Source organism: Musca autumnalis, unplaced genomic scaffold (assembly GCF_047663935.1).
Source record: "Musca autumnalis isolate F117 unplaced genomic scaffold, ASM4766393v1 scaffold_1, whole genome shotgun sequence".
Taxonomy (NCBI): domain Eukaryota; kingdom Metazoa; phylum Arthropoda; class Insecta; order Diptera; family Muscidae; genus Musca; species Musca autumnalis.
This window is the reverse complement of record NW_027411644.1, coordinates 281284903-281300055: the sequence shown is the minus strand read 5'-3', so window position 1 is coordinate 281300055 and position 15153 is coordinate 281284903. Positions and strand designations below refer to the sequence as shown.

Sequence of the window (15153 nt, the reverse complement as noted above, 5' to 3'; positions counted from 1 at the left end):
TTAGTCTTATGAGCCATGACCTTAAAATTTTTCTCAAGATAATTCATGGCAGGATATATAAAAGATGTGAAAATGTTATGGGATTCTCTCAATTCGGCTTTAAAGAAGGAATGGGAACACGTGAAGCGCTTTTTTCAATTGAAGTTCTTCTTCAAAAATGTAAAAATGCTCAAAAAGACGTTTATATTTGCTTTATAGACTATGAAAAAGCATTTGATACAGTCAAACACGATAAACTTGTAGAAATCCTTGCATCTATTGGTATCGAAGAAAAGGAAATTCGCTGCATAAAAAGTTTATATTGGCAACAGACCGCACAGGTTGATGTTGAAGGAGAGATGACTGAAGATATAATAATATCTAAAGGTGTTAGACAAGGATGTATATTGTCACCTTTACTATTCAATGTATACTCCGAAAAAATATTTCAGGAATCATTTAAAGATGTTCAGAAAGGAATATTTGTAAATGGCGCTTTTATCAACAATATAAGATATGCAGACGACACAACAATCTTAGCTGACAGCATGTCAGGTCTTCAAAGTTGTATGGGTTAAAAATCAATATTAAGAAAACAAAATATATGATTGTGAGCAAAGAAAACCGCTGTCCCCCTTTCACACTAACAGTAAAAGATACACCAGTAGAGAGAGTATACAGCTTTAAATATCTCGGTGCAGTGATAAATGACAAGCTGGATAACTCATCCGAAATAAGATGCCGAATTGAAATGGCGAGGGAAGCATTCATAACGTACAAGAAAATCTTTACCAGCCATGATATAAACATAAAAACCAAGCTTCGATACATGAAAACATATGTATGGTCAGTTCTGTTATACGCTGTCGAAGTTTGGACCTTAAAGGCAACAGATATTAAAAAACTAGAAGCTTTTGAAATGTGGACATACAGAAGAATATTGAAAATTCCATGGACGCAGTTTGTTTCAAACAGTGAGGTACTGCAAAGGCTACACCAGGAAAAGGAAATAATCCATATAATAAAAAAACGAAAAACAGCTTATCTTGGTCATATAATGCGAAATAACAAATATAAGCTACTCCAAAATATAATCCGAACAAAATTTGAAGGAAGACCCACTAGAGGAAGAAAAGAAATGATATGGATTAATAACATACAGGAGTGGACTGGTATCCAAGATGTTGGGAATCTTCTCAGCGAAAGCCGAAACAGAGTGTCATTTGCTGAGATAATAAGAAATTTATAAACACCAAAATGAAATTTATAATGTAACAGATGTAATATGTATATATATAATTGCATTGATCGCCAAAATTCCAAAAACGAATAGGCAAATAAAGAAGAAGATATGTTCGCCCGATTTAAATGACCAAGCATGCAAATGCGGATACAAATAAGTTTGTCAAGTTATATTGAAATCGCTTCAGATATAGATATAGCTCCCCTATATACATATGTTAAAATTTCATGGTTTTGTCTGTGGTTTGTTATAAGTTAATAAAATGAGGTTCCATGAGGTAAAAACCAGCTAAGATTCCGCCACAAAAGCCAAAGTTTGTCTGCGATATTTTTGAAATTATATATTATTATATATATATTATTATATACGTCCATTAAATTTTTCCGAAATCCAATTGATAACATTAATGAGTTTCCGATTATTCTCCAACCAAAACATAAAAATGACCATATTTTTAAGTATTACGGCATCTGAAATCAGGTTTTTATGAAAAGGCGCAGATGGGCGCAGCTAATTTTTTCACAAAATGATAGTACACATTAATACCTTTCACCACATATATATAATATCCTAGATCTACTTAGATCTCAAAAGTTATACTCCAGAGAACATATTGATAACAAACAAAATACTCCAAAAAAGACATCACATCTTACCTCAAAAATACATTTACCACACATAACATTTTTATTATTTGTTAACACCATCTTATTTTACATACCAATTAAAGAACTTTCCATGTTTAAAAAATATAAAAACGTTGAACTGTTCCTTTTGGCGCATAAAATGCTTTCACTACTTATTTATAATGAATGTCGGAAAACGATGCATATGAAAATATGTCACCATTGCCAGATCAGTATGTCGCTATGTGATGTTACCAGATTGATTTATCTTTTTATTTTTAGTGATTCAGAGTGTTGACAATCGAAATCCGTTATAATTTTTTTCAAATTGTTAACTTCAAAAATTGACTTTTTGCCTCGAAAATCTGCTATTGGCCCCATCGTGCAAAGGTACGATTTGAAGGTCAAATGGACTATCTTTTAAAGTTCGGTAAAGTCGTGCGTGAAGCAACTTTGATAAAATTGTTGGCATGATGCCTTCCATGCTGAATGTCTGGGTTTGTTCGGACTCGCCGATAAAAAGGGGGTCGCACGTCATTTAGCTCCATATGAGAGTAGTCTATTCGTTAGAAATTGTTTTTAATAAACATTCTTGGTTATGAATATCTTCTCCCAGTGTAAAATGTAACACAAGCTTAAAAATATTGTTTTGAGTTCGGTGAGTTTTTAAACTCATAAAATGATTTTAATCAGAACATGAATAAATTTTCGCATCTTATCACTTAATTCTCTTCTTGGAATGAAAATAAAAACAAAAGTTTTGACAAATAAAAACATTCAACAAAGACAAAAAATGATTCATTAGTAAGGAATTTGTGGAAGTGTACGTTACTATCTCTAAAGGAATATGGCGGAATTTAAAACACCCAAAAATCGGCTTTTATTTTTAATATGCTTTCAATGGGTGGCTGTAAGCTGTAACAGTACTCAAGCTAATGAAACGAAAATCTTTAAATGTGGTCAACGTAATAAGGAAGGTTTAACATTTACCCCCACTGCTCCTTTGATTGGCGAAAGTAATTTTGGAGAATTTCCCTGGACCATAGATATTACCAAAGACCGTCGAGTGTTTTGTGTGGGTTCACTTATACATCCCAAAGTTGTGCTAAGCGCAGCTCAATGTTTTCTCCGGCTAGCTGATAAAGAATTAATAAAATTACGTGCCGGGATTTGGGATCGTGAAGACAACAATGAACGCTACCCTTATCAAGAGAGATCAATTGAAAAGGCAATAATTCATCCCGCACTGGCTCCAAGACAATATGACATAGCTTTGGTGATAGTTAATGAACCATTCATAGTGGCAGATCACATCAATACAATTTGCTTGCCTCCAGCAAACTATGAAACGCCAAATGATACAATTTCATATGTCACCGGTTGGGGAAGAAAATCATTCTTTGGCGCTGCAAGTCAACGAATGAAACGAGTCACGTTGACCACTTTAAATATGGAGATTTGTGAAAGAGAGATGAATACTCAGTTGCATAGGACCGTTATGTGTGCTGTCGGACATAATGGTAATGACACATGTGCCGGAGATTCTGGTGCACCGCTCGTTAGTCGCATTAAGGAGGATGAAGAAATATATCATCAAATTGGTATAGCCTCATTTGGTGCTGCTTGTTTTGCTGGTATTCCTGGTGGTTATACCAATGTGGCTCATCTACGGGAATGGATTGATTCACAGATGAAGGAAAATGGTTTGGAAATTTCAACCTATTTACATGAATAAGAAATATTTTTATATTTTACTTATTTGACATCAATTGTCGATAAATTGTTTGGTATGTAAAAGGCGTCCCAATTAGAACGCAATTTTTAAATTTTAAATAAAGCACAGATATTTAAAAAAATCGTGAAACTTTATTTTATCGTAAAGTAGACAGAATGAGGTTATGTATGGAAGAAGATATCGTGCAGATGGTCGCCGCGGCTTTGCTGGCACACACGCGATCTTTTAATGAAATTTTCAATGACCGTTTTGCATAAATGCTGCGGTATTTCATTAATGCAGCGTCCAATTTCCTCTTTTAAGGCTTGAGTCGTCGTCGGCTTATTCGCGTAAAAAACCGAAGAAAAAATCTAAAGGTGTTAAAGCGCACGATCTAGGAGGCCAATTCTGGTCTCCAAAACGCGAAAGAACACGACCGGGAAATGACTGATGCAGCAACTGAATTGTTTCTCTGGCTGTATGACATGTGGCGGCGTCTTGTTGAAACCACCTGCCCTCCACATTTATTTCTTCAATTCTAGACAAGAAACAACTGATTACTATTTCACGATACCGAACACCATTGACTGTTTGCGCTTGACCTGCCTCGTTTTCCTAAAAAAAAGGTCCAATGATTCCTCTAGCCCAAAAACCACACCACACAGTGACACGTTGGGGATGCATTTGCTTCTCGTGAATCACTCGAGGATTTTCCTCACCCTAAATGCGACAATTCTGCCTATTGACGAAGCCATCAAGATGGAAATGGGCCTCGTCACTGAAGATGATTTTATCGGCAAAATCAGCATTTTCATATTGTCTCTCCAATACCAATGATAATGCATTGTTCATTCGTGTGGAGCTCCATTTTTACTTACCTCGTACCTAGTAGAAGGTACGAGGTAAGTAAAAATAAACAATAATAATTCTTCAAATGTCAAACAATGACACTTAGAATCGTTGATGTACACGCCTGCACGTTGTCGTAACAACAGAGAATAACAAATCCAAATGAGAGCCATGTCAGCCGTTGTTTAACAAAGGGACATTGCTCTCCCAAAAATTCTCTCTCACTTATTTTGGACACCAATGCTTAGAATGGCGCCAAATTTAAAAATTGCGTTCTAGTAGGGACACCCGTTAGGAATTAACAAGTAAACAAGTATCAGTCGGCTTTGTTGACAGAGATATGTATACCCTAAAGCGGGGTACACACGATCAGTTTTGACTGTCAGTTTTGCTCAAATAATCGGTTGCATGACAGTGTGGCCGTTCTTTTTTGTCAGTCATCAGGCAACCACAAAATATTTTGAGGTTGCTGGACAGTTTGAATTTTTTCAATATTTCCGAATTAAAACTGATCGTGTGTACCCCGTTTAAGCCTATGTGAATTGAAACTTTAGTCTACGGACGGATCGAATGTATGTAGGGTCTTTTCAGAATTTTGGCACACTTTTTGGACATTTGAACTAGCCGCAAAAATGTGGATTAGGATCAAAGTTCAAAAGTGTTGCGGAGGAGGACATTGTCCATTAAGAAAGTGGATTTTACTTTGGGAGTCATATCTTTTCGATAGATATCGCGACCACTAGTTATTTAAGTGGGTCATCGTATAACTTTTGGAACAGTATGCCAGGAAGAATGTACTTGTCCACGGAAAACATAATATCGCTGTAAACAGGACCACAACGAACAGCATCGGTATACATTTCCTAAGGATCTTCGAACAGAACCTAAACTGTGCTTAGACACAGATGTTGAACTTTTGTGGTTGAGGTACCCTAAGGAGAGGACCGATATGGTTAAACTAAATTTGTACAAAATATTAGGACATCCAAAGTTTGGACCAAATTGGTTACCCTTTTCCAGAGACATCGTGCATACAATATTAGTGACATTTTTTACATATTGGGGGAAAGTACCGGAAGTTGTGGACCGGTATTGCCTATTTTCGAACTGAAACTAAGTTTGGACAAAATATGACGAAGGCCAAATTTTGGATCGGTTGGACAGTTCGAAAGTTATCGTGTTTTCCAGCCACTACCTATGTTGTCATAGGGGTTTTTTTTATACCTTTCGGACTGTTTTCTCAAGAAGTATGGACTTACCCCTAAAAAAAACTTTTACCGTCGTAATTGAGGCAGCGAATGCTAGTTGCTTCAACAAACATCAAAGTGATTCGAGAGCGGGTCTTAAAGTGAATTTAACTAAAATTTTGTGTGGGAGGTACCCGAAGGAGTGGACAAATACCGTCCATATTCGGACATGATCTATAGATGTGTAAAGTATGGACCAAATCGGCCACTCCCTTCAAGAGTTATAGTGCACACAATTTTTCCGAACATTTTTGAACTTTTGTGGAGGAGGTACCTGAAGGAGTGGACCGATATGGCTTTTCTTTGAACTTAAACTATATTTTCACAAAATATTACGAAGGGCAAATTATGGACCGAATAGGCAGATCCTTTCGAGATTTATCTTGAGCTTCAACAACTACACACGGCGTCGCAGGGTTTTTTTTGTAACTTTTAAACTATTTTCTCAGGAAGTATGGACCTGCCCCTGATGACACTTGTACCGTGGTATAGGGGGAAGTGAATACAAGTTGCTACAACAAAAAAAGAAACGATTCGAGATTCGAGAACAGGTCCTTAACTGAACTTCTCCGAAATTTTGTGTGGGAGGTACCCTAAGGAGTGAACCGATTGAGTCCATATTGGAACGTCATCTAAGTCTAGTAGAAATTTCATGATGTGCAAAGTACGGACTAAATCGTTCACACCCTTCAAGAGTAATCGGGCGCTTAAATTTTCCGAACATTTTCAAACTTTTGTGGGGGAGGAACCGGAAGGAGTGGACCGATATAACCCATCTTCGAACTTAAACTAAGTTTGAACAAAATATTACGAAAGCCAAATCTTGGAGCGAATCGGTTGATCCGTTCGAGAGTTATCGTGCGCTCCAGCCAGCCAGACAGGCGGACGGACATTGCTCAATCGACTCCAAATTGCCTGAAACACATTTCGTCCAAACATTCTTGGGGTCTAAAACCATTATTTCGATGAGGCACATTTTGCCCGTATGAAAGTGTATATACCCTCGTTAGCATAAATGCTGAGGGTATAAAAATGGAATAATATGCCATTTAGATATGACATCATTAGCCGGATTTATCGCATTATCAGGTTTTATTTGCTAAATCCGGCCGAAATCTATCAGATTTCCCACACATAAATAAATCCACGTATTGAGTGGATTTGTTTTAAATCCGGCATAAATCCTCGTATACAACTCTGTTTTTTGCAACAAGGTGCTGGAAAATACAAAAAGTTTCAAGCTGGCACAAGAACCAAGGTAGATGCATCGGGGAATTGCTACAACAAAAATAATTTAAAATGTCAAAATTTGTAAACAAGGCGAAAAAAAACATATTTGCTTTGATATACAAAGTTGATTTTAATCAACCAAGACTACTACTTACGATGTCTAAACGATAAAATAATTCGTTTATTTATTTTAGATGGGCAAAATGTGATAAAATAATTCTTTATTTGCTCTTTAGTTAGCATTAGTAGCATAATGTGCTAACATTTTCAGTATTAAACAATAAATTTGTAATTTGACGTATGTTTTGTAGCATATAACCTTCATATGTGTGGCTGATGTCATTGGAAATATCTTGAAAAGTGATGCACGCTTTTATCCAGCCTACTGCTCGTCGGAGGGGGGGTTCGTTAACTTCACAAGCTTTCATACCACTTTGCTAGCAGCGAATATAATTTCTTTTGCGTGCATTTACTTTTTTATTTCATGTCTAAAATGTTACAGAAGCTAAAAAGTGAGAAGAGGAAACGGAAATCGTAGTATGCTATAAGGGCTCTGTTAGCGAAATAAGTAACAGAGACGGAAAGGAAAGAACTCAGACGCAAAGTTACAGAACTACAACCGCTGTTAAGTACACAGAAGCAAATAAAAGAAACCAAATGTTGCTGAGCAACTAGATGTTATGTTGCAACAGCACCCACCCAACCATGGCTACAACTCCCTCTCATAAAGTATCATTGTGTTGCAGCCCCAAAATTGACCATAACAAACCTTTTCACCTACATGACTGAGTAATCAAACAGATCTCTTTAAATTCTATTCAGAAATCATTTTCTCTTTATTACAAATTAACTCAGAAGTAAACATCAAGATATTTTGACGGTGACATATAAAAGTTGGTTCTTAATATAATAAACGAAATCATTCGAATTTAATAGTATGCATACGCAAGGTTTAGAATTCTAAAGTAAATGGAAGATTGCAGAAAAATAATTCATAAAAACTAAAGTTTGATAACCTATTGACCAACGATAATTTTCCGTGAAAGTTGTGGTGAAATCATTGATCACTATATTTAACAGCAGAGTTAATTCAAAATTTTAGATACTTATATTTAAAGATTCGAGCGTTGTTTTTCTTTAAATAGAGAATTCAACGGAAGAAAGAAAACAGAAAATATGCTTCTTTACAAAGAAAATCAGGGGAAAATATTAAATGACATAAAAAATATTCAAATTATATTTTTTTTAATGTAGGTAGCTGAAGGGTTATTCAATGTAATAAAAAAAACCAAATAGCAAAAGTGTGACCATCAAGACAAGGATACAAGAACTTTGAAAGATATATGATTAACTTTTTAATTTATTTTTTTGTTCATAACGTTCACATTGATAATTTGCTGATAATGATATGGTTGATGTTATTTTGTTAATTAGTGTCTCTAATCAAATGAATATTTCATACACATAATTCAATCATATTACACTCAAATATCTCGTATTACATATTACACTCATTATGGTCACTCTTTTCGATCAAAACAAAAGAGAAAATAACAGAACAAAAGAAATGGTAAAAATAAAAATAGGTCATCGACTTACTTTGTTTTTGTTTTGGTTCTCCCTCGTTGAAAGTACTTTCGCAGAGTTGGCAATAATTATTGATGAGTGCTGCTGAATAAACACAAAGAGTACACGCAATAATAATGTTATGTTCTCTGTTGTAATGACGATCTCAGAGACAGGTTATTTGCCTTCACTCACTGAGAAATATTTTGATGATAGGAGGAATGTTGCTGCTTAATATATGAGTATGTTATCAACATTCAATAACACATATTCACTAATAATGTTAACCTTGGATATTGCAAATGTTATTAACATTCTGGCAAGAACATCACAAATTATGCAAACATTTGATGATCATTAAATGCAATAAAGTGCTATATGTAGAAATGTTTGTATATTAGGTGATATTCCCTCCAAAAAAAAAAATGCAACGGGACTAAAAAAGATTGTGTCTTATTCCTTGATTTTCCTTGTTTGCCCTCTTTCCCTTCTTTTAATTTTTTTCTTCTGAAGCTGGATTGCAACAAAAAGAGCAATTTCTAGAACAAATTTAAATGAAGAAAAAAAATAACACTCGAATGAGGGGGAAAAATTTTGGCGAACACAGCAACTGAATATAAATTTATGCAAATAAAAAAATGGTTATTGATAGACTAATAATGGAATTAATCTTAGATATTTTAGCCAATATGTTATTTTACTATGGTATTTGTTCCAAAACTTCACTGCACTAGAGAATTCACCGGGTTTTTTTACCACTCACGACTCTCGACGTATTTTTTGGAGTTGGAGACAGAAACACTTGGCAGGTTTTATAGATGATTGCAATTGTTTTCTACCTTCTTAATTAACACCCTTATTCTTCGGTATGGAATTTCATGGATGAACATACAGAACTGCTGGTACGCGTGACGTGTTTAAGAAGGCGGTCGGTGAGAACTAATTCGTTTGCAAGATCACCATTTGTTGGACAGCAATGTTCGAAACATCGAAAGCTCTTTTCTACCTCAATTGTTTGTTGTATGGTTTCTTTACGTCGGTCGTGAGCAATGCAACCTAACAAACGACAGATGGGCCGTAATTAAAGGAGAGTTGAATAAATTAAGACGAATTTATTAATTACCTTTTGGAGTCTGGCAATGAATATAAGATAAAATTATTTGGTGAAGGCAGAGAGTGTATTATCTGGCGAAATCCAAGTCAAATTTCACTCGAAATAAACTAAAGGAAATGATATATATTTTTTTCCGGACAGGGTAAATATATTCCGCGGTAATTTTTACTCACTTTAGAATAATAAATAAAAACCCCGAGAAAATTAGGTTAATAATGAATAAATCAACAGAATTATCGCTCAGAAAAGCAAATTCACTACTTTATTTTAAACAGAAACTTTCTAGCATGTTTTTGGAGCACTGTTGATGTTGAACACTCGACTTTATGTTAACCAAATGGTCGAGAAATTTTATAAACGTTTAGAAGAAGTCTCAGTAAAGCTTCAAGCTAACGTTTGTCTTCCAGAAACTGGTAAAATCGTAAAAAAACAAATGATGGTAAATGTCAACTAACCGATAGATATTTTCCTGGCAATACAAACAAAATCCAAACACAGAGGTCGCTTGTAAAGGAAACGGTTACAAAATTCAATTTGAATTCGGCGGGTGGAAATAAGCATAAAAAAGGCAAAGCAAGCGCCATTACAGTTTTTTGAAACGTATTCAATTTGCATCAACTTCTCTTGAAATTTTAAATTCGTTCATATGGGCTGATGCATCTACCTTGGTAATTGTGCTATGAATAAAAATCAGCTGACTGCCATTTAAATCCTCCAAAACGTATATCTAAATGCCAAAAGATTTGTACTGGGTTTATTAAATCCAGTTGAGGATTTATGGCTAGTCTAAATGAGCTATAAAACTTGTTTTTTATTTTCATAAAATTATCAACTGACCATAAAAAGCCCAACAACAAACATCCAAAAAGTTGAATACATTGGTCAGCATATACAAATCTTAAATAACATCGGAGGGCCAGCCGAAAACAAGTAGAACAACAGGGGATAACATCATCAAATTCTAGTAACTACACCAAAATGAGGAACTTCTTTCAACACATCAAATATAAATACAACAACGAAACAACACAATCACTTGAGCAGTACAGCAGTACAGCAGAGCTGAACAATAGAAAGCTTAGCAAAGCAAATAGAAAGATCTAATTTTCAGCAAATGTGCAGAAGATATGCGGTGTTTCCACATCACATATCACATTCAATTCACTGGACGAAATATAACTAAAAGGATTCAAAGACGAGCAATGGAAAAGATATTATAACATAAGATCCGGTACAAAAAAGACACACTTATCCAAAATTAATAGATTAAAAAATACAAATTTTCAAAGATGCAACCTCGTGTTTCACGAGGATTGGTTTATCAATTTTACCGAATTTGAGTTCAATAAAGAACAAAAGTGGATTCTGTCGATGGGAAAGAAATTTGTTCTTCCGTTAACATCCAAAAACTTCTCTGATGTACCATTGATAGCAGACATAGAACAATGTGTCCAAACGTTTAAAAATGACACATATAAAGAAATTATTAGAGCCAAGATAGCCAATCGAATATCTAGTTACAAGAGATGTATACACAACAATGGAAAAGAAAAATTCATCACAGCTATCTTGGAGGACACGAAAAACATCATAAAAAGCATTGGGCGACAAAATCATAATAACATCGGCAGACAAGGAAAACAAAACCTTAATAATGTACAAAAAAGATTACAACGAAAAACTAAATCAGTTGTTAGAGGATAAAAACACATATCAATCGATCGGGGAAGACCCAACAGATAAACTTCAGAAGACAAACAACAACATATTAGCAGACCTTCAAAAAAAGGAAATAATTAATAAATGGGAAAAAACACAGATGACATCTACAGATGCAAGTGCACCAGAATTATATGGTCTCCCCAAGATACACAAGGAGAATACACCATTACGGCCGATATCATTTTCAGTTAACGTGCCATGCTACCAAACTAGCTCAATATATAGGGGAAATCTTAAAAACACTCATATCGCCAACATACAAAATAAAGAATTCATTCGAACTCAAAGAGAAAATTAGCAACATAGTACTGGATAAGGACGAAATCATAGTATCATTTGACGTGGTGTCACTATATACCAATAATCCAACGTATCTAGCTTTCAAAAATATTATGGATAAGTGGAACATCGTCAAAGAAAATACAAAGATTCCAAAGCAATTATTTCTAAAAATACTTCGATTTATTCTAAATGACAATAATAGGCCGTTTATATATAACAAGGTTAACCCAGTGGGTCTGGGTTTCAAATGTCATTTCCATTGTATATACTTCAAACAAATCCTCATAAAGAAGGTTAACCCTGCAAAAAACTATAATATAAACGCCGTATAACTATTTTAAATGTAATGGCAAATTTTACCTACAAACTTATTGTATGCCAATGGGTAATCCTCTGTCACCTACGATAGCGGATATCGTACTTGACACCTTATTAGACGACGTCATTATGGAACTAAAGGAGAAAGGAGTAAAAATAAAACTGTTGACAAAATACGTGGACGAAATATTCGCAATTATCAACAAAAACGACGAAGAAATAATTCTGTGAATCTTAAACAAATATCACCAAAAGATAATGTTTACGATTGAGAAGGAGGAAGATAAAAAACTAGCTTATTTGGATATGAAAATAATACGGAAAGGGAAAACACTAATCACGGACTGGCATACAAAGGAAACATCTTCTGGAAGAATAATCAATTATCACTCAAATCAACCAACAAACATGAAAGTGAATACTGCCAAAAGCCTTTTACATAAAATTATGCTCCTGAGCGACGAAGAATTTAAAAACAAAAATCAAACAAAGTTCATTAACATTGTAAAGAAAAACAGCTACCAACGAACAATAATATCACAAATAATTAACCCATCAAAAAATAATACGACTAAAAACAATAATCCAAAAGACAACATTTTTATCAGTGTATCGCTAATACCCAAACTTACTGCACCAAAGTACATTAAGGGCATCATAAATGACACAACGACAATACTTGCCTACAAATCAAATGAAACACTCCAACCACTATTTAAACGAAATAAACATAAAGAAGACAAATTACAACAAAACTACGTAGTGTATGAAATTACATGCATGGGTAATGCAGACGAAGAGTGCGGTAAAGTGTATGTGGGCACAACAAAGCGAAAGCTAAGCATCAGACTGAATGAGCACCAATGTGATATTACAAAGGGAACAGAACAAACCGCACTCTCGCAACATATCAAAGAAAAAGGGTACACGGCTGATTTAGCAAATGTCAAATTATTGGACAAGGAGAAAAAAGAGAATCGACGATACACATTAGAAAGCTTAAGAATACAGGAACGAAGTGACAGATCGATAAACACAAAATGCTGTTCGATAAAAAACTTGTAAAGTAAAAGAGAGCGAATTTGTGAGAGAGTTTTGGAGACTTCTGTTACTGAGAACTTACAAGTTTTTGCAAGCAAAAATTTTCCTTGTAAGAATTTGCAAGTTTGATTAGCTGATTTGAATTCGAATGTTTTGTGGCGGACTTTGCCATTCTAGGCAAAAACATAAACAAACATTTGGTTATTAAAATAATTACAAGATAAAAAAGAGAAGAAATTACTAAATAAATTTTGGAAAACGACATACAGTTAGGCAAGAAATGTATTGCAAAAACCAAAATTGTAGAAAATTTCATATTAATTGTTCGTTTAGGGCAACAAATGATGTATATACGGTTTTTTGTGCAAATTTCTTGCTATAGGTCCTTACAACAATATTCCGTCAAAATATGCAAAGGTTATTCGCGATTTATAACAAATACGGTCAAAAATAAGAATTAACTACTATTTGGGGGTGACAATAAAAGTATTGCAAAAATTACCAAATCGATAGTTTCTTCGAGAATTACCAAAGGTGTGTTCCCCAATGAGTTGTCTATCCACTTTGGACATTGATTGGAGCATTAATGAGCTTAGTTACACCAAAAATTAAGGCTCGGTATGTTCCACTCTAAGGATACTGGTTCCCCAATTTTTAGTAAATCTTGATCCTTCGTTGGAGGATGTTTTTGGAGTTTTTTGTTAAATTGGACCCAAAAATATTATGAGGGTTGATATCAGGATGTTGGCCCGATGTATTTAAGAGTTTTGTGTTGTTATATTACATCGGCAATTTACACAAATAATATTAACATGTCATTATCTGGTCTTTGGAATGGTAGTAGTTGACTTTGGTTGAGCTTTTGGGATCGACTTTTCTGACTTCCAGACTAATGCTTATAAAAATTTCTTAATGATGTCAGTGGGGATGTCTTCCTAATCATTATTATAACCGTGAATCCAATTTCGCATACTATTTTGCATGGTAAAGAATATAGTACGCAAATATTCGGTATTCCAGCTTCTCCAGTAGCGGTTTAATTTCCATATTTGATGGGTTTTATTGGATTTGGCGCAATTTTTTGGATTTATTATGACATCAGAGGATAATATCTATCCACTTAGTAAAAATTAAATCATATCAATACCATTTAGAGACGAAATAGTGCTCTGTCGTAGGTCGTTTCAAAATACTACACTGGTGTCAATTTTTTCGATATACTTTCCAAAGGTATTTCGATGGTTACATAATTTGTTGCCATAAACGAACAAATAATATGAAATTTTCTACAATTTTGGTTTTTGCAATACATTTCTTGCCTAACTGTATTTTGTAAAATAACTTATTTTGTAGTTTGTGATAATTGTTTTATTTCTAAGTTATCAAATACCAGCAAAAAGCGGCGCAACCATGGAGTAGGAGGAACACTATGTGGACGGCCAGCCGTTAATTTATGATATGGAAAGAGAATTATTTTTGTAGCAATGGATAATCAAACAATTTTCGTAAACAATCTTCGATTGTTAAATCAAATCATATCCGCCAAACTTCTTGTTTGTCAAATCAGCTAACTTCTTGCAAGTTTTTGCAAATTGTTGTTCGATAACATTCTGCAAATTTTTAGCTTCGAGAGAGTAAATAAGTGGAGAGAAGCTACTGAGAACTTACTGAGTACTTGCAAGTACTTTTTGCTTGCGATGTTATCGTACAGACCTATTAATTTATTTGCGCGAAGTCCCGTTTTTTAATATTTAAGTAAACAAAAAGATAATATGATCTAAATAATGTAAATTAAATTTGTGCAATATCGTATAAAAAAAAAACATTTAAAAAATGTAAACTTTATTATTTTCTCAATCACTTGTGACTAGATTTCTCCAAATAAAATAGGTACCACCCTTGAAAAAGTTGGAAAAAAGCCAACGAAACGTCGTTTAAAAAATAGAATAAAACTTGTTTTTATTTTCATAAAATTATCAACTGACCATAAAAAGCCCAACAACAAACATCCAAAAAGTTGAATACATTGGTCAACACATACAAATCTTAATCAAATGTTACAGTTGCGGCTAAAACCCGTCACCTAAGCTCGTCACACCGTTAGGACTCGGCGATAAAAAGGGGGGCGCACATCATTTAGCTTCATATGAGAGAAGTCTATTCGTTAGAAATTGCTTTTAAAAAACATTTCTGGTTATGAATATCTTCTTCCGGTGTAAAAC

The 15153-nt window shown here is 34.3% G+C and overlaps 1 protein-coding gene across 1 annotated transcript; it reads left to right on the top strand.

The window, feature by feature from the left end:
• Window positions 1-2695: 2695 nt before the first annotated feature.
• LOC141392017 (phenoloxidase-activating factor 2-like) lies at window positions 2696-3682 on the top strand. The gene has a single exon (XM_073964917.1). The coding sequence runs from the start codon at window positions 2696-2698 to the stop codon at window positions 3581-3583; it is 888 nt and encodes a 295-aa protein (XP_073821018.1). The 3' UTR covers window positions 3584-3682.
• The last annotated feature ends 11471 nt before the right edge of the window (window positions 3683-15153 follow it).